At 37.4% G+C, this 18,346-nt stretch overlaps 2 protein-coding genes and 1 pseudogene across 2 annotated transcripts; 1 reads left to right on the top strand and 2 right to left on the bottom strand.

Annotated features, from left to right (window-relative positions):
- Window positions 1–544: 544 nt before the first annotated feature.
- Window positions 545–1,537, bottom strand: LOC125193169 (glutathione transferase GST 23-like). The gene is made up of 2 exons (XM_048090921.1): window positions 1,183–1,537; window positions 545–1,056 (listed from the first exon to the last, which is right to left on the bottom strand). Exons 1-2 carry the CDS (start codon window positions 1,501–1,503, stop codon window positions 703–705), a joined length of 675 nt encoding a protein of 224 aa, XP_047946878.1. The 5' UTR covers window positions 1,504–1,537; the 3' UTR covers window positions 545–702.
- Window positions 1,538–12,795: 11,258 nt separating this feature from the next.
- LOC125191913 lies at window positions 12,796–14,538 on the bottom strand. Its single transcript, XM_048089346.1, has 4 exons — window positions 14,242–14,538; window positions 14,072–14,159; window positions 13,579–14,001; window positions 12,796–13,505 (listed from the first exon to the last, which is right to left on the bottom strand). Exons 3-4 carry the CDS (start codon window positions 13,942–13,944, stop codon window positions 12,888–12,890), a joined length of 984 nt encoding a protein of 327 aa, XP_047945303.1. The 5' UTR covers window positions 13,945–14,001; window positions 14,072–14,159; window positions 14,242–14,538; the 3' UTR covers window positions 12,796–12,887.
- Window positions 14,539–16,308: 1,770 nt separating this feature from the next.
- Window positions 16,309–17,200, top strand: LOC125193172 (annotated as a pseudogene).
- The last annotated feature ends 1,146 nt before the right edge of the window (window positions 17,201–18,346 follow it).

Genomic DNA, 18,346 nt, shown 5'->3' with positions numbered 1-18,346 from the left:
TTCCTTGACGCGTCCCGTGTGGAAAAGAACATATATATAATCACGAATGACATCATTGTCATGAGAAATATTATCCACAACGAAAGGTAATCAAATTGGTTTGGGTTAGTTGAAGTTTTTTAATAAAGTATTTAATTTGGGTATAGTACTATATTGATTGTGTAGTAAATTGCTTATAATTATTGGTCAAAGTTGATCTTGTCTCATTATTTTGATGTGTTTATTTCAAAGATATATAACTATTTAGGTAATTAGGTGAAGTAGTATTAATTACTTCTACAAGTTTTGACGCCCATGCTTACTAGTTTTGACGCGCTTATGCATGACCTAATTTATTTTTTTCTTACTAACCTTTTACATTATCAATTAACCAATTGAAGTGAGGAACAATATTTATAAAGTTAAGAAACGAAGTATAGTTTATGTAATAAGGATTTAGACGACAATGAATAATATAACATTAAATCAGTTTAAAATTATAACAATACAAATATTTATGATAACTGCCACACTTTTGGATCTCTGTTACAAAAGAAAATCACCCTTGAGAAAAACCAATTTCTCTATATTGTATTCGACATAACCAGCAGGTACATTATTCCAAAAACTAGTACTAGTACGTAATTTATTTATTTTAATTGCACATAAATAACAATCTTATGCAAGAATAAAGCATCACTAAATACTCCGAATGCAATAGCTCTAGATCCTCTGCAAATGAACCTCACGTCGCCACTGGAAATAAGTGAACATCTCATCTTTCGATGGCAAATCACCCTTGATCGCCGGATGATCAACAAAATTACTCCTCCACGCCGCTAAATTCGGAAACTTGGATGCATCCAAAATTGTTAAGGCGGCAACTTCCTCCCAAACAGGCAACATGTAGGCGATGAATCCCATCATGAGATCAACGTGCCCAATCGTATCGCCTCCAAAGAAACGCCTTCCTCCTAGCTCTTCTTCCAGTGTTTCAACATGCCCAATCGCATCTTTCACTGCTTTATCCTGAATTTCTCCCTTTGAGCACATACTAAGCCATGCTGATTCAAGAACCTAACAAAAATCAAATAACAATATGATTATCATCTACAATTTCAGTTTTTTTTTTCTAACATGTTTAAGGCCTCGTACTAATAGAGTCGTAGGGGTTGTACATAAATATTGGCACACTCTAAATACCTTTTGGTCTGCAAATTTAGCCCAGAAGCGAGATCGAGCTCTTTGGTAAGCATCAATTGGCAACAAAGGGGCGTGGCTCCAAACCTCGTCTAAGTACTCGAGGATTATAGAGGATTCCGGCAGTGGATTTCCATTATGAATAAGAACAGGCACTTTTCCGGTGACAGGGTTAACTTCAGAGAGAAGGGGGCTTCTGTTGAATATATCTTCTTCAATGTATTCAAACTCGATGCCCTTCAGTTTCATTCCCCATTTCACCCTATGCACGAATGGGCTAACCCAGAAACCAACCAGCTGCACGCCCTTATTCCCTGTTTCCATTTTAATTATTCTTTTCTTCGTGCTTTATTAAGTAGTACCGGAGTACTATATTTATAGTTAGATAAAGATTAACCTTTGTAGTCAACAGTGGATTGATTTGTGATTTATTGCTGACTTTGACTCTTTGAGGCATTATAATATTTTCACTACTTGCCAAGTTGTGATTGATTTGTTAAACATGGAAAATTCCTTGAAGCGTCTGGTGAGGGGAAAGATCATATATATAGTCATGAGTGACATCATTGTCCATTATTTATATTCAAAATATTATCCACAAAGAGCAATGGAGTAATTAATGCATAACGGCAAAGGTGTTTGGTTCTAGTTGATTATTGCATAGACATTAAATTTATTTTCATATGCACATAAAAAAAAATAAGTTGGACGTTTTTTTATAAAGTATAGAAATACTTCCCCTGATATTATAGAAGTTTTAACGGGTTAGATTTTTTCCACGAACTTTTAACTTGATAAATAATATCATGAATTTTATCCAAATTTGTTATTTTTCATTAGCAAAAAAATTTAATCAAATAATATCATGATACAAATTTTTTTTTTATGATTTCTGGACAACAACTTCGAGCTTCAAGTTCTTCAATCTTTGAAGATAGTTTTTCATTTGAAGCACACCCTGCGAAATAGTTCTTTAATTCATTAATATAGTTGAATTTTTTTACTAGTGAGAAATAATAAACTCGGCTAAAGTGCGTGATATTATTTGTCAAATTGAAAGTTCGTGACAAAAAAAAAACAATCCTTTGAAAGTTTTATGCTATTAGAGGCCAATATCCCTATAATATACTCCCTACATCTCATAATAAAAAGGGACATTTTCCTTTTGTCTTTCTCATAAAAAAATTTGATTCTTTTAATCAGATTATGAAAAAAAAAGTAAGGTTTCTACTAATCTATCAGATTGACAATATATTTCTATTTATGGAAAGTTCTATCTATTACATCAATTTATTTACAACTTATACGGTTACACTAGTAGGGCTTGTCATTAAACACTAATAATAATTTGAATCTCACTATCTTTAACACTATTTTAACTACTTTTCTTTTCAAATCTCTTACTTTACCAATTATGCATTAATATTCACGTCGTCCCAAATGTTTCTATTTTATGGGACGAACAAAGTAGATTTAATTTGGGTATATTGATTCTTAATAAATTGCTTAGAGCATCCCCATCCGTGCTCTTAGCTAAGAGCACGGAGGTGGGCCCGGACCCACTTTTACTCCTTGTCCTTAGGTAAGAGCACAACACCCACATCCGTGCTCTTAGCTAAGGATAAGCTCAAGGGTCCCACCATTCTATTATTCAATTTAAATACTTCAATTACTAAAAAAATTTCTACATTGTAAAAATACATTAAAAAATAAAAATTATATAATTAAAATCCTAAAAAATTAAAATTACATAACTAAAATCCTAAAAATTAAAAATATATAATTAAAATCCTACAAATTAAAAATTACATAATTAAAGACTAAAAAATACCCACGTGGAAGACTAGTCCTCTATCCCCAATGTTCTCTTGAGGGTCTGTATCATTCCTACATGTGTTGCAAGTTGTTCGGGAGTCATGCTAGACGTATCGGTCGTATTGAGTTGACCCAAGAAGGCCCACAACGAGTTGTTCGGGGATGGAGGTGGCACAAAGGGATGCTATGCCGTTGGGCAATCAGAAGCTGCCACGTAAGGGTGCTCAGCGGCACGAACGTGCTCTTATTTAAGAGCAGCGCCGTACCGCTGGCACGGACGGACGGACACCCGCTGCGGATGCTCTTATAATTATGGGTGAAAGTTGATTTTGTCTCAAAAATTTGATGTGTTTATTTCAAGATGTCCGACTATTTAGGTCATTACTACTAGTATTAAGTGGTAGTCCAAATTATATTTTTAAGAATAAAATTTTCCACAAATAAAAAATTGGCAATAAAAATATTAATATCGGGTCCAAATTATACGTCTATTATCCAAATTATACATCCATTTTCAGTGGTGGATTCAAGATCTGAAAATGAACGTCGCGGTATTATACTATGCATATGCGAACAACACATGTTCTATAGTATTTAGTCTATTTACTTTTTATGCACCCCTTATTTATTTTAGAATATGTATTTAATGGACAGCGGGAGTATTTCCATATTCTAGTCTTGCTACATTATGTAAACTATTTTTATTACCAAATAAGTTTTTCAAAACCTTTATTATATCTTCCGTAAATTTATGATTATTACCACCATAAGTAGGGAGTGATTGGCAAATTTGACTATGCTTTCTTGGTTCGAACGATATTTTCCTCCACGATTGATATTCATTTCTAATATTGCTCGTTCATGTTCCTAGATATAGGTAAAATTGGGCACAAATCTGGGTTAATTATGGAGTTCATGTTTCCAGGTTTAATTTTGGAGAACCCGTTTTTCAAATATGGGCCCGCACTGTTGTGTTGACGTATGGAATGTGCCTAATTCATTTCTTTGGATTGAGGTAGTATTTGATTCCTGCATCGGAAGTTGGATCCAGATATGAAGGTAAAATACCATATGTACCCCTGCAAACTCCTAATATACCATTTTGATGAGGGCATTTTGGAAAGTTTGACCAACAAACTCCTAAATTATTTTCCAATAAAAAATAAAATTAGTGGGTCCCATAATTATATCTTGAAACATGAACACACGAATTAAGGAGCAAAAATATGGGGTAAACAGTGAAACCCGATGACTCAGATTCATATCTGCCAAATCCATACCAATGAACATGAACGATATACTAGAAGAACCAATTGAAATTATAATAGAGAATATTCTCTTCATCACACCATTAGCTATTCGCATCTTTTTGGGATGTCCATGTGATCAGATGGAGGAAGTACACATTTTGATAAAAAAACTAACTACTTAATTAAAAAAAAATATTAATCTAACTAAATAATCGAAACATTAGAATCTAAATTTTGAAAAGTTTGACACAATTACCACCAACCAAGAGACAATACAAAAATAAGTATTCAATTACAATTGACGACAGCTTAACAAAAATCACACCAAGAAGACATTTTCAATTTCCATTTCTTATTTCCATGTTTTCAATTTTGCAACAAAAATTCACCACACCAACTCAATTAAGGCGAACTCATCTGAGGCAACGGCGAGACTTGAGCGGCATGACAGAGACGTTGGAGAGGGTCAGAGTTAGCAAGATTCCAATTAGAAAATTAGTTTTAGGGGTCGGTTGTACTCTTCAAATTGAATTTGGGTCTGGCAATCTATTCCAATCAGTGCTTGGATTGGACTTGGTTAAAACTTTGAATCCTGATATGAATATTATTTAGTGTCATCTAATTTTCTTCCTAACTTTAGTATTTTATTTTATCTACTTTATTCACTTTTTACTTTATTTTTTCTATATTTTCTTTTCTTTCTTACTTTTTTATTTATTTATTAACACACTCAACATTTTTTCTTAAACTTGTGCCAAAATTTTTTGCAACAACTATAAGGGAATGGAGGAATTAGCATAGGATATTCTATTACTCCTACTAGTATGCAGACCTCTCAATCATACGAGTATTATCTTTTTTTATAAATTGCAGCAAAGTTGAGTCGGGTTGAATTTCGCATCTCTCCTCTTGATTTCAATCTTATCCAATCAAACACCGGCTAAATTCTATAAATGGGGTCTTCTACAATAATCGTTCCACCAATAGATAGGTTTTTTTTTGTTTCTGGAAATGGGTGATACGCATTCTTAGAATGCGTATTTGAAATACGCATTCTAAGAATGCGTATTTAAGCTCGGGTTTTTGTTCGCGAAAAAAAAAAAGAAAAACGGAGTTGAGAAACGCATTCTCAGAATGCGTTTCTCCCCTTCATAAAGTTAGTCCAGAACAGAATCGGGCAGAAGCATTCTGCCCTCTGCGCGAACTCCAGCCTCCTTGCCCGCGAATCCCTTCCAAGAATGCCACATTTTAGTCCAATTCTTGCATAAATTGCCCAAATTCCTCTAATTGTTTCTCCATCTAGGTAAGTTATGTCTTTCTTCTTAATTTAGCATTATATCCATAGTTTATGGTGAAAATTGTGATTTTAGGGTTTGTGGCTAAAAAAAAAATTTTAGGTTGTTGGTATAAATTGTATGTTCAATGTGTGTTATCAAATACTAAGATTTAGTAAGTAGTGTCTTTTGAATTGTTAATTTGTAAGATTTGGTATATAGTTTAATTTTAATTATTTAAATTTTGAGATAAAGTTGTGTATGTATTGCAGGATTATGGACACAGAATCTATTTGTGTCCTTTTATATTGGGATTGAAGAATAGTACAAATTGAAGGAATTGATTTGTCTTATGAGCCACCCGTGGCAAATGCATATCTTGTCTTAGAGGAGTTTGTTCCATATAATGAGTTGGTTAGCAGAATATGTGTAACATCTCGAATTCCCGAACCCTAATTTTAAAGCCCTAGAATTTATTTTGATGACGTGGAGACGTGAAATATTTATGAATGCATTTATTGCATGAGATGTTATGGCCGAGTCGAGTCTAGGGTTTGCATTGGAAGTTTGAAAAGTCAAACTTGATTGATGTGGCATGTGATTTATTAATTTATGAGATGAATTATTTGTTTAAGGGTGAGTGAGAATATTAGAGAAAATTTCCATAAATGCTAGCCACCCAATTCTTGAGAATTTCAACCCCCTTGATCTTTGGAGAATGAATTCTATTTTTCCGGATTTAATTTAATTCTTGGGATATTTATCCAAATTAAATCCAAGACCCAATTATTCCTTATATTGAAGAGAGAAAAATCGCCCCTTTGTTTCCTAGGTGATTTTCGAAAATCACCTATTGTGGGAAGGAAAGAAATATTTTATTTTAGTTCATCCCTTATTTGATTTCCTTCCATACCTAGAATTTAAATATTCTACCAAATCTTTCCATACCTCAAGAGATCTTGCCTTATCTTATTTTAGTTAATATTCAAGATCCATGCCTTATTTAAAAAGGCTACTACACGCCTATTTCAATCCCTAGTTGGGAGGATTCTTATTTTTATTTTGCTCCGTGATATTTTATTCTACTCCGTAAAATATACCAAAACCAAATCTTGGCTAATTGAGAGCCATATATTTCGAAAATTACCATGTTTGATACCCTAGAGCTTATTTTTGGTATTTCTTCTTCCCTACTCCATAATATTGTTTTATTTAATTGTGGAGAATAAATCTTATCAAATATTCTATTTATTTACCTAGAGATTTTATTGAGTTCTATAAATAAGAGAAACCCCTAACCCTAAGCCCCATAATTTTCGCCCCCTACCCCATTATTTTCGCCCCTCCCTCTTCTCCTCACTCTCTCAATTTTCTTCTACTTTACTCCATTAATCCTCCATCCTTTGTGAAGAATTGAAGTTTGATCCAAGAATTTTGAAGAACCGAGTCTAATACTTAATTTCTACCGTTCGTTTTTCTCTTAAGGTATTTTTATATCCATCTTCTTCGTTCTACTCGATTCCTCTTCTTTCTAACCGATTAATCGGTATTCTTGAACCCTCATGCATCTTGTTTGAGTGAAGGTGGGATAAAAAGGGATATGGAAATTATGTATGCATGTGGTGTGCGGGTGTGCGTGCGTGTGTGTGCGTGCGTGCGTGTTGTGTGTGTGTTGTGTTGTGTGGTGTGTGTGTTTGTTGGCTAAATACTCTTGTGTAACTTATGTTGATGTTAGATTTAGAGTTGAGATGTGAATGAAAGTCACATGATGAACATAATCTTTGTTTGGTAATTATAAGATAAATCGATGGAAACTGGGAAAGGGTAGAGACATGCATGAATTAGGAGTTGTATTAAATCTGATTTGTGATATGTGCCTATGTGATTAAAAAGGTGAAACCTCAGTTGCGAAGCCGGATAACAAAGGAAAGAACATACTTGAAACCTAAGCAGTCGAGGTGGGCTTTACTCTTAAAACTCTCTTTTATTTTATCAAAAGTATTGATTGGTGTTATAAGGGTGGTTTAACTGTTATGCCATGCCTATGTTCGTTTTATTGTGATATTGTGTGCCTGATGCCTAGTTTGTGAGTTCACTCCATTGGGCTATAGGGCTATGGATGTGATTATACGAATTCGGGTCTGAGTATGGGCCGCAAACCCTACCAGGCTGTGTACACGAGGGGATCGGGAGCCGTCCTTGCTAGTCGGCCGGTCTCGTGGGCGAAAAGTGTGGCCACACTTTCGTCGCACCATGGAAATATTGTGATTGTGATTGTGGAAATTTATGAGAAAATGGGAAGTTATTTTGACTGGCCAGTCTATGGAAAATATATTTTGTGATACTCGTGATATTCTCTTATAACTGCTTAAAACTCGAGTTCACTTGGTAAGGGTGGCATAACTTATAAATGTTTTGGCAATGAGCTCACTAAGTATTTCAAAATACTCAGCCCTGCATGTGTTTTCCTTATGTGCAGGTTGAACGATGACGAGCGGTGGCGGGTGTTGAGCATGATAATTAATTAAGATGGTTGTTTTGAACTTCAAGCGTAGTTGTGTCTTCATACATAGCTATTCTTTCTCTTGGTCGTTTTCGCTGAGTTTTTGATGCACTTATGGTTATTTTGAATATTTTGCACTCTCCTTTCATTTCAGAGGCCTTAGACTATCTTGTGGTTTTATCTTGGAAACTATGTCTTATTCCAGCTTCTAGGTGAAGTTGTTGTTCTAAATACTCTGATAGTTATTTGATAAGGCTAATTTCATGCATCGGTAATGTGCAAAAAAAATGTTATAAATTGCTGGGTCTAACACGTTTCCTAAGCCAGGTGTGTGAAGAAAATCGCTAGATCAAGGAAGTAAGGAAGGAGATGGTCTAGCGAAAGAAAAGGACGAAATGAGCAGGATTTATAAGGAAAATTGGCGTGACGGGGGAGTCTACAGCTGAGGGCAACAAAGTCATTATCAATACCTCGCTGGACCCACCTAAGCGCCTATAAATAGAGAGGAGCATGCAGCGTAAAAAAAGTTTTTTTCACTCTTCTTAGCTCATACATTTTACACACACCTGGGAAACATTCTGGAGGATAATCGTGATAGGGGGGGTACTTTCTAGAGATCTCGAGTTTGGTAACACCGTCCCAGTGAGGGCGAAGATACATTTGTTTTAATTTCAGCTGTTTTTGCTAGTTTCCACCGTCGAACTTCACTTTTGGGAGTCGACTTTGATGTTGATGATGTTTAACTGTTTATCGCTCATGGATCTGAGTTTAGCTGTTTAATTTCAAGTTACTTTTGCTTAGATCTCTCTACTGTTAGCGTAATTCTTAAATTGCTATGTCGATCTCTGTTTATTTCGTTATTGAGGTGTTTGATGTGGAATTGGGTGACAGATCTGTGGTTGATTGAGTGTTCGGAGCTTAAATTTGTAAATCTGACGTGATGGAGAATTTCTTCTGTTTGGAGTCCGTATCGGGCGCTTGGATCCGGAGTGGATTTAGCGTCTGAAGTTGGTTTTGGCGTGTGAAAGAAACAGTAGTGGATAGACTTGTTTTATTTCCTTGTTTTCTATTTCCCTTCGTCTAGGTATGCAGATCTGTAAGTTCTTCGTTATTTATGCATAGATTTGATTCCAAGTTAGTAGCTCTGTTTTTGATTTGCTTATGTGTTTTCTCAAGAAGTTTTATGCGAATTTGGTTGTAGAAGACGATGTCACTGTCAGTTAGTACTAGAGTTAGTTATTCTGCCACTTTCCAGTGGTACTCTGCTTATTCTTAGATGTGGTCCCATCGTAGAATTATTTCCTAGGTCTAGCTGTTAGGTTAAGTTTCTTTCTAATATTCCCAAGTCAAGTTAATTTTAATTTTTCCTCAACCCAAGAAAATGCGTGGCAGCAGCCAACACCAAAAATACTCCCAAATCCTTGATTACGATTCTTACGCATCCTTCTCTGTGGGATCGATCCCTACTTCCCTATACTATGTTTAGTAAAGTGGTTGAGGGTTTTTGAAGCGGGAAAGTACTTGTGTGTCCGACGACCGGGATTCCACGCAACCTACGAGTTCCTAGACCAAGTGATCTAGTGGACTTGCTGGATCTGGGGAACCTGCCTTATTTGAATTTCGCAAACACTGCACACACACCACACTTGTACTGTCACACCCAGAGATAAGCAGCTTCATTCTTTCAAATCCTTTGGTCAACACTCTTTTATTGAAAACCTAGCTTTCGTTCATTTCTTCGAGTCCGTTTGGTAGCAGTCGCCGCATTTATTGTACCCTAGGAAGGCGGGCTGTTACAATATGTGATTGCATTGGAATCAATGTGAGTGAGTATATGATTAGTTTGACATGGATACGTGCAATTCAAGTGGGTAATGGATATCACTTTGTGGGCGTTTGACTTTGCGATACATATATGAGGGATATGTTTGCAACAGCTATTCAATCAGGTCAAATTGAGTTATTTGTTGACTATCAAGCTAATTTAGCACAACAACGTACTCCACATACGGTCGTTGTCTATCAATCTAGAAGGGGACAACGACAAGTTCAAGATAGAGTACAATATGATGATGGGTCATCTGGACATAATGAAGTTAGTCACGATCCGGCTAATGTTGGGGATGATGGGCATGGTTTTGGGGATGATGGGCCTGGCTTTGGGGATGGTGGGTCTCGTTTTGGGGATGGGGGACTATCTCCCCATAATGAAGTTAGTGACGATTCTGAATCTGAAGACCTTGTGTCAGAAAAATCAACAACCCCACCTGAATTGAGTGAAGAATCAGAAGCAACCCAAGATGCATCCTACAATGAGACATTGAATGTGCCTCGTAGGTACGTCCCAGTAGTCCCGCCAAGTGAGCAGGAGTATGAGCATCCAGGGTTATCTTATTTTCGTACTCTACCGACGACAGAAGGTAATTACTATGAAAGTAACCATGATAATTCTGAATCTAGCAGTTGGTTTTGGGATGAGAAGAATCCTACACGGATTAGGTTAGGAACCAAATTTGATGCCAAGCTACAATTGAAGACTGCTATTACTTTGTGGAATTTGAAGTCATCCACAAAAGAATACTACGTGGTGAAAAGTAAACCAACAAAGTGGAATGTGGAATGCAAAACTCTGAAGCCACCCAAAGAGTCGGAGAGCACGAGCTCAAATAGGAGACGACACAATCAAACAGGTTGTATTTGGAAACTTTGAGCAACATTGAGGAAGCACGACCGCAAATGGGAAATCAGACAATGGACTGATAGACACACTTGTGTAGGTAATCCCAACTCCAGGGACTACGCCAACGTCTCATCAGATATGGTGGCTTTGTGTGTTAAGCATCATATTCTAAAGGACCCCGAGTATACGCCTAACTCCATTATTGAGGATGTGAAGCAAAAGTATCATGTTGAAATATCCTACAAGAAAGCATGGTATGCTCGGAGGAAGGCTATAGAGCTTGCTTTTGGTGGATGGGAGTCATCATTTGAATATTTGGGTAGTTATATGATTGAGTTGCAGAAGCGCACCCGTGGTACAATTGTTGAGTGGCATCATGATGAAAGACATAGTACCGAGACACGAAAGTTGTTCAAGTATGTATTTTGGGCATTTGGGCCGTGTGTGGAGGCTTTTCAGCTTTGCAAGCTAGTGCTAGCAGTTGACGGCACTCATTTGCGTGGAAGGCTCAAAGGTAAACTTCTTTGTGCTGTTGGATTTGATGTAAACAAGAAGTGTTTACCCGTTGCTTACGCAATTGTTGATAATGAAACAAGTGATAGTTGGAATTGGTTTATGAAGTTAATCAAACTTCATGTCATGAAGGGCGATAGAGATGTCTGCATCATATCTGATAGACACCCAGGAATGTTGAATGCAATGGAGTCTGATATATAGGAACAACCGCCACGAGGCATTCACCGATTTTGCTTAGTACATGTACGAAAAAATGTGTTACAGCATCACAAGGGTGTGAGGGTGAAGGGTCTAGTGTGGAAAATGGGGATAGCCACAAAGGTGAGAAAATATTTTAGGAAAAGACGCCACCTAGGGAATGTTAGTCCAGAGGCAGTTGAGTACCTTCGGCGGATTGATGCGAAGCAATGGACAATGGTATACGATAAAGGTCGTAGATGGGGTGAAGCAACGACGAACATGATGGAGGCATATAACAACGTCTTGAAAGGAGCCAGAGATCTACCTATTAGGGCTTGTATCGATTTGACATTCTAGAGAACAATTAAATGGTTCCAGACAAGATCAACAGAAGCGGCACAATGCCAAACTGATTTGAGCCCATGGGCGCATGACAAATTGAATGATAATGATGCAAGAGGCCGAAAACATGTGGTAAGACGAGTCAACATCCATGAGGGCAGATATGATGTCTTATCCGAGGCACGATCCAAAGGGAAGGGTGGAAACTCTTATGAGGTCAAGTATTTGAGAAAATGGTGTAGTTGTGGGAAATGGCAGATGTGGAGGTTGCCATGTTCTCACACTGCGGCAGTTGCCAGAGATCGAGGAGATAACATTTTACGCCTTGTGAGTAAGAACTATTTGAAGTCAAATTGGGTGAAATAGTATTCTTTTGGTTTTCGTTCACTTAGGCACCAGGACTATTGGGAGATACCACCATGGACATTGGAGTGTTCAGTAGGGCAATTTGTTCCTCGTTCTCGCGGTCGATATAGAAAAGCAAGAATACAGAACCAGATGGACGAAAATGAACCTGATCAACCCAGGCGACAGAGGAGTTGCAAGATCTGTAGACAAGTAGGGCATGACAGGCGTAACTACACAACGGGGCACACTGTGTGATTGTTTGTGGTTTTTAGCTGAACATTATTTACTACTATTTTGATTTGGTTAGTAGTTGAACATTATTTACTACTATTGGATGTTGTTGGTTTGTAGTTGAACATTATTTACTATTATTTGATGTTGTTGGTTTGTAGCTGAACATTATTTATTACTATTTTGATTTGGTTTGTAGTTGAACATTATTTACTACTATTTGATGTTGTTGGTTTGTAGCTAGACATTATTTATAATTGGACATTATTTGTTGACTAAATTGTAGTAATATTACTAATTGACTGTTTCATTTAAAAACATAAATGAGTTTTTTAAGTGTGAACAGAAAATAGTAGTACTAATATTCGCTTAAATTTTATGATTTTTAAGATTAATAACTCTTTCATTTTTCTAAGCATGTATGCTATGTAAATGTATGGAGTGTATAACAATATGAAATGTAGAAAAATGTAGAGATGAAATCAAATGTAGAAAAATGGACTAAAAATTAAACAAAATGTAGTTAAGTTGATTATCACAAATGTCTACGTCTAACAAACAACCACAAACTACTTGTAAGTACTAGGTGTAAACTTGTTTGCAGCTACCCCTTTGGATGTACGCGAGGATGTTCTCCTAGTAAAGAATTTTGTTGTATTCCGCGTCAATCCTCTAGTGGATAGTGAAGAACTAGAAGCTGACCCAGAAGCCACCCGAGACTCATGAAGAGCCTTTGTGCGTGACTCGCGCCAAGCTGCCTCCTCCTCCGCAGCAGCAGCATCCACTTCATCCTCATCCTCCTCCTGTGTTTGTAATCTTACTCCAAAATATTCATCAAGGTTAACATCAGAATAATGTTCGTCACCCATCATCTGTGTACTTGATCCAGCATGCCAAGAAGCACGCAGAGGGTCACTGCATCCTCCGCCCATCTGCGATAAACCTGCATCTCGTCTGTACCCTGGACCGCCAATACGGACACCTGGCCGTCCTTCGCGCCTAGCTTTGTGAATGATTGGTCTTGTAGTGTCAATCGCTGATCTTTGGGTAGGGACAAAATCAAGACGTCCAGCCTCCCCACATATTGTCATACAAGTCGACACCATGTTCAAAGCACGTTGGATGTCCTGATGATACGCCGTCTCAGATCCGCTAAGGTAATGATAGACATTGACCAACGTCTCCATCTGCACAGAACAAAGATATTATTCTACTGATAATGCACTATAACTATAAAAACGACAAAAAAAAATGTATTACCATCATCATATGTGTAGAGGCAGTCTCATGGATGCCTGGCTGGCCATGGATGCCGGGTCTAGTAATGTAAGTGACAGTGATTTTCCGAAACCAATCCATGTAGTCAGAATTCGAGGCATTTGGATACACCTGTTGTTCTATTTCTCCCCGGATCCTCCAATACTGAACGTAGTTAGCATGATGAGTTTCCCAGTTTGTGGATGACTTACCTCGCCTTGTACTTTCCCATCTCTCATAATTGTGGAATCGAGTCGCACTAGAAAAAATATGTTGGGGGTTTCCAAACTGTCGTGTAACTCGATGACCCAAATGAGGCTCCACAATATGATAGCAAATGAGGTAGTTGGTGCACACCCAAACATTCATCCCACGCGTGCACTCCTCTGGTAGAGGACGACGATCCAAATGCGGCTCCCAAACAAACTGAAAAAAAAAGGTTAATAAAACAAAAATATTCAAGATAGAAGATTAAGAAATATTTTAAAAGTGGCACCTGATTGTCATGCAAATGAGCCAATTGTTCCCTGTTATAACTTTGGACATGTAGCGGGGCTCTACCCAAATACAATCGCCCCCTCCAACTAATAATTCCAAAACAATACAAAAATATTATAAACATGCAATATAGATAACTTAATGACAAAGAATAAAGATGTAACTTACATTATTCCACATGGTGTCGTACCATCATACTCAACCCTATCAACAATCTCAGGTCGAATATTGGGTATCCTCTCCCAAGCCACATCTGTAGAAGGGTCAATGGGCCACCGATATCTTTCCTCTTTTGACACGAAGCTTCACAAAGGTAGTGATATAAAGTGGCAAGCGCTGCTGCACCCCAACTAAGTTGTGAACACCGATTCTCGTCATTTAGTAATAGAATGTGGTGGAAGGGAATTTTTCTCCCCGAAGTGTCTGGGATGATCAGACAACCTAGTAGGGGTAGCACAAAAACGTGAATGCTGCATGTAATAATGCTCCGGTAGATCGTCGTCAAGACCGTGTCTCACAACATCCTTCAGTGTAGTGGCATTAAATCCCCCCAACTTCAATTCAGCCTGACTAGGTTCTATACCCAAAAGTGACAAACACGTATAAACCCAGTACTCTCTCGTGTGGTTCACTTGTGGAAGGATAACTGGTTCACCATCGACCCTTAAACCCCAAAGCATCTCGATATCTTGAAGGGTCACTGTAGCTTCACCAACTGGAAGGTGAAACGTGTGTGTCTCGGGACGCCACCTCTCAATCAATGCCCCAATAAGTGAAGCGTCCAACATTTTTGGCTTTCCACAGCGGTACACGCCACCAAAACCCATCCGCTCTATATGCTCCAACACTCGGTCATGCATTGGAGATTGAAAATTTTTATTTTCCAACTTGCGTGGTTGGAAGGTGTCCGTATCATCCCAGAGATTATGCTTTCTGTTATGTGATGCGGTTGCAAGTAAAGTATGCTCGGGTCTTCGGGACCACAATACAAAGAATATTCCCCAGTTGATGATAATGCCATTTGCTATATATACATTAATTAAATTTTGTTAGCATTGAACATGCACAGAGACATACTACTAGGCAAATCTAAATTGAAATAAGTGAATTTATGCAAATCTAAACTATAAATTTGTTGACGGAACTTATAGGGTCAAAGGTAAACTCATTTAATCCATTGAATTTTTTCTCCCCAATTCAAACAATGAAACCCAAAGCTTGTTTTTTTACTCTTTCCAATTCCACCATTGTTCTATTTGCATTGCCTAATAAAGAATTAATGCATGATAATGTGTCACAATCTACATGCATTTAGTGAAGTACACAACAACAAACAAATTCACAAGAGGATTTTATCTTTTAAATATGTCAATTGTCAACAACCAAATTGTTGAATATGTTATCCTTTGCTAATTAATTAGTCTAAACGCAAAACTACACAGTTCAAACAACTTAATCATATTATATCAAATTTTTTTCACCACACCCACCTAACTAAACATTCTTATATATAACAGATTTTTCCTCTAAAGCAAATTTACACTGAAGAGAGAGTGGAAAAAACGACGGCAAAACCCAACTATCAAGTTTTCTCACTACAAGTTCAAAACCCAATTAAAGAATCAATTCATATATACAAAGATATACTACAAGTTCAATGCCCCAATAAGAATTTCAACCACATCGGTACATGCCACCAAATTTGCTATCATATTCTAAGAATGCACAATTTCTTGTTTTAATTCTTGCAAAAAAACCCAATTATATACAAACCCTAGGGCAAAGGGGAAACATAGATAGAGAGAGAGATATAAATACCGTGGGGGGAGGCGGAACGTCGGCGGCGGCGGCAGATCGACGCGTTCGGAACGGAGGGAGAGAAGCAGCGGCGCCTTCTGTTCTGGAATGCCCAATTATATTCAGGTGAAATACGCATTCTTAGAATGCGTTTTTAAGTTTGAATTTTGACTTTCTGTTTTGACCGCCGAAATCACTTAGTTGCGCATTCTTAGAATGCGCGTTTAAATATAAACGCGCATTCTAAGAATGCGCAACACCCATTCACAGAAATAAAAAAAAAAAAACCACCTATTGATGGAAGCATTTTTCCAGACAACCCTATTTATAGAATTTAGCCATCAAACACCTGTGCAGTGGATGTTTCCCAGATGCTTCTAACAATTGATTATATACACAACGGATTAGTCAAGATCTACATTTATATAGACTAACCCAATTCACGATTTATCATAAAAAATGGAAGAGAGTGATGGGAGAGTTGAGGTGGTAGGGTACTGGATAAGCGCATTTGTGCATAGAGTGAGGTGGTCACTGAAGCTCAAATACACTGAAGAAGATATCTTCAACCAAACCCCTCTCCTCTCCCACCTCAACCCTGTCCACGGTAAAGTCCCCGTTCTTATCCACAACGGAAGCCCCTTGCCTGAATCCGCCATCATCATCGAATACATCGACGACGTCCTTGCTGCCACAGGATCCAATTCTAAGAGCCCAAGCTCGATTCTGGGCTAAATTCATTGATCAAAAGGTGCGTGCTAGGCTAGCTACTAAAATTGGCAATTAAGTTCAAATATTGAATTTGATTTGATTTGATGATGCAGGTTACGACCTCAACAGCTCTTGCTCTGTATTCGGAGGGAGAGGATCAAGAGAGAGCAGTAAAGCTAGCGGTTGAATACTTGGAAAGGATTGAGGAAGAGCTGCAGCTGCAAGGGAAGGTATTTTTCGGCGGGGAGAAAATAGGATATGTGGATTTGGTGATGGGATTTGTTGCCTACATACTGCCTGTCTGGCAGGAAGTTGCATCCGTTGACATTCTTGATCCGTTCAGGTTTCCGGCTATCGCTGCCTGGGCGGTTAATTTTATGGATCATCCGGTGATCAAGGCTGAGTATAAGATGTTGAGTTTCTACAGCCGCCGTCGACAGGAAGTTCTTCCCCTTTGTGGCGCCCAAACTCCTCTCGGGAAAAAAGTGTGGAGCTTTCTCCTCAGTTAATGCGTCTCACAAATTTAAACATATCGAAAATAAATCAGGAGATCTCTTATGTTGCTGTGTTCATTTATGTATTTTAAAAAATGTGTGCTATGTGGAGTACTATTGTCACATACTCATTGATATTATGCAAGCAAGAGATAAAACCACTATTATTCCTAAAGATAAACCTTCAATCTTTAACATACTTTTCCGAATTCATCACGCCAAAGTAATTCTGTATCAATACGCCAATACTATTGCTTTAAGGAAATATTTATGCCTTTCTCATTTGCTTCAATACTCTTTTCCCTCGAATTGAAGCGATTCTCAAAACTAGGCATCACCATATATATAAGCTCAATTTAAGTATCCGTTTTGTTTCAATTTGGCCAAAAAGCTCACTTTATAGTTTAGTACATCATTTCATTTCATATCTATTTGGTGAATCAACAGAAATGAAAGAAAATATGGCTGATACGAGTGTTGCTGCTAAATCTCTCCATAAACCAAGCCCAAAACCGACGACACCAAAGATTAGTGTAGATGGTGAAACAAGAACATCGGCCAGAGTGGAAAATGGGGAGAGTAGCAGAAATCATGTTGCAGCTGATAAATGGAAAATTCCGCTGCTTCCTCAGTTTCAAGGCGTTGATGAAAGAGCTGATGAATTCATAGCTAAATTTCGTAATGATATGAAGCTTGAAAGAGAGCAATCCATCCGGGAATTTGAGGAGATGCTCAACAGAAGTGCTTAAACGTAACTAATGGTTTTTATTCAAAATTAAGATTTATTCATGTTGTGAGTAAATTAAATAAATGTTGTTTGTCAGCAGCACATATATTATCGACGATATCTTGCAATCTTCCGTTCTCAATTTCCACTTTGAATTTTAGAAAATCACTACCATAGTTTAAATATTTGGGTTAATGAAAAAGTTATTTTGCTTGATTTTTCCAAACAATGGTATTTTAATGGCTAATACAGAATGGTTATCTATTAAGGAGGAGGTATTCAATGTCCAGGTTTGAGTCTATTTCTGCCCAAATTGTGTTCAATATCAATGATTTGTTTCAGTCAAATCCAAGTTATATATGGGCACTGTTCATGCGAAAGGCTCCAGAAATAAAACAAGACAAATGCATGGTCTACAGAACTTAATCGCCCAATGCCAGTCTCTTTTTTTATGGAGTATATTAGTAATACATGCAAATATTATCAAAACTATCTTGATAATTTTAAATTACTATGTCTATAGGATAGAATTTATTATAAACGA

The sequence above is a fragment of the Salvia hispanica genome, chromosome 6, assembly GCF_023119035.1.
Source record: "Salvia hispanica cultivar TCC Black 2014 chromosome 6, UniMelb_Shisp_WGS_1.0, whole genome shotgun sequence".
Classification (NCBI taxonomy): Eukaryota; Viridiplantae; Streptophyta; class Magnoliopsida; order Lamiales; family Lamiaceae; genus Salvia; species Salvia hispanica.
This window is presented reverse-complemented; position numbering and strand designations above follow the sequence as displayed.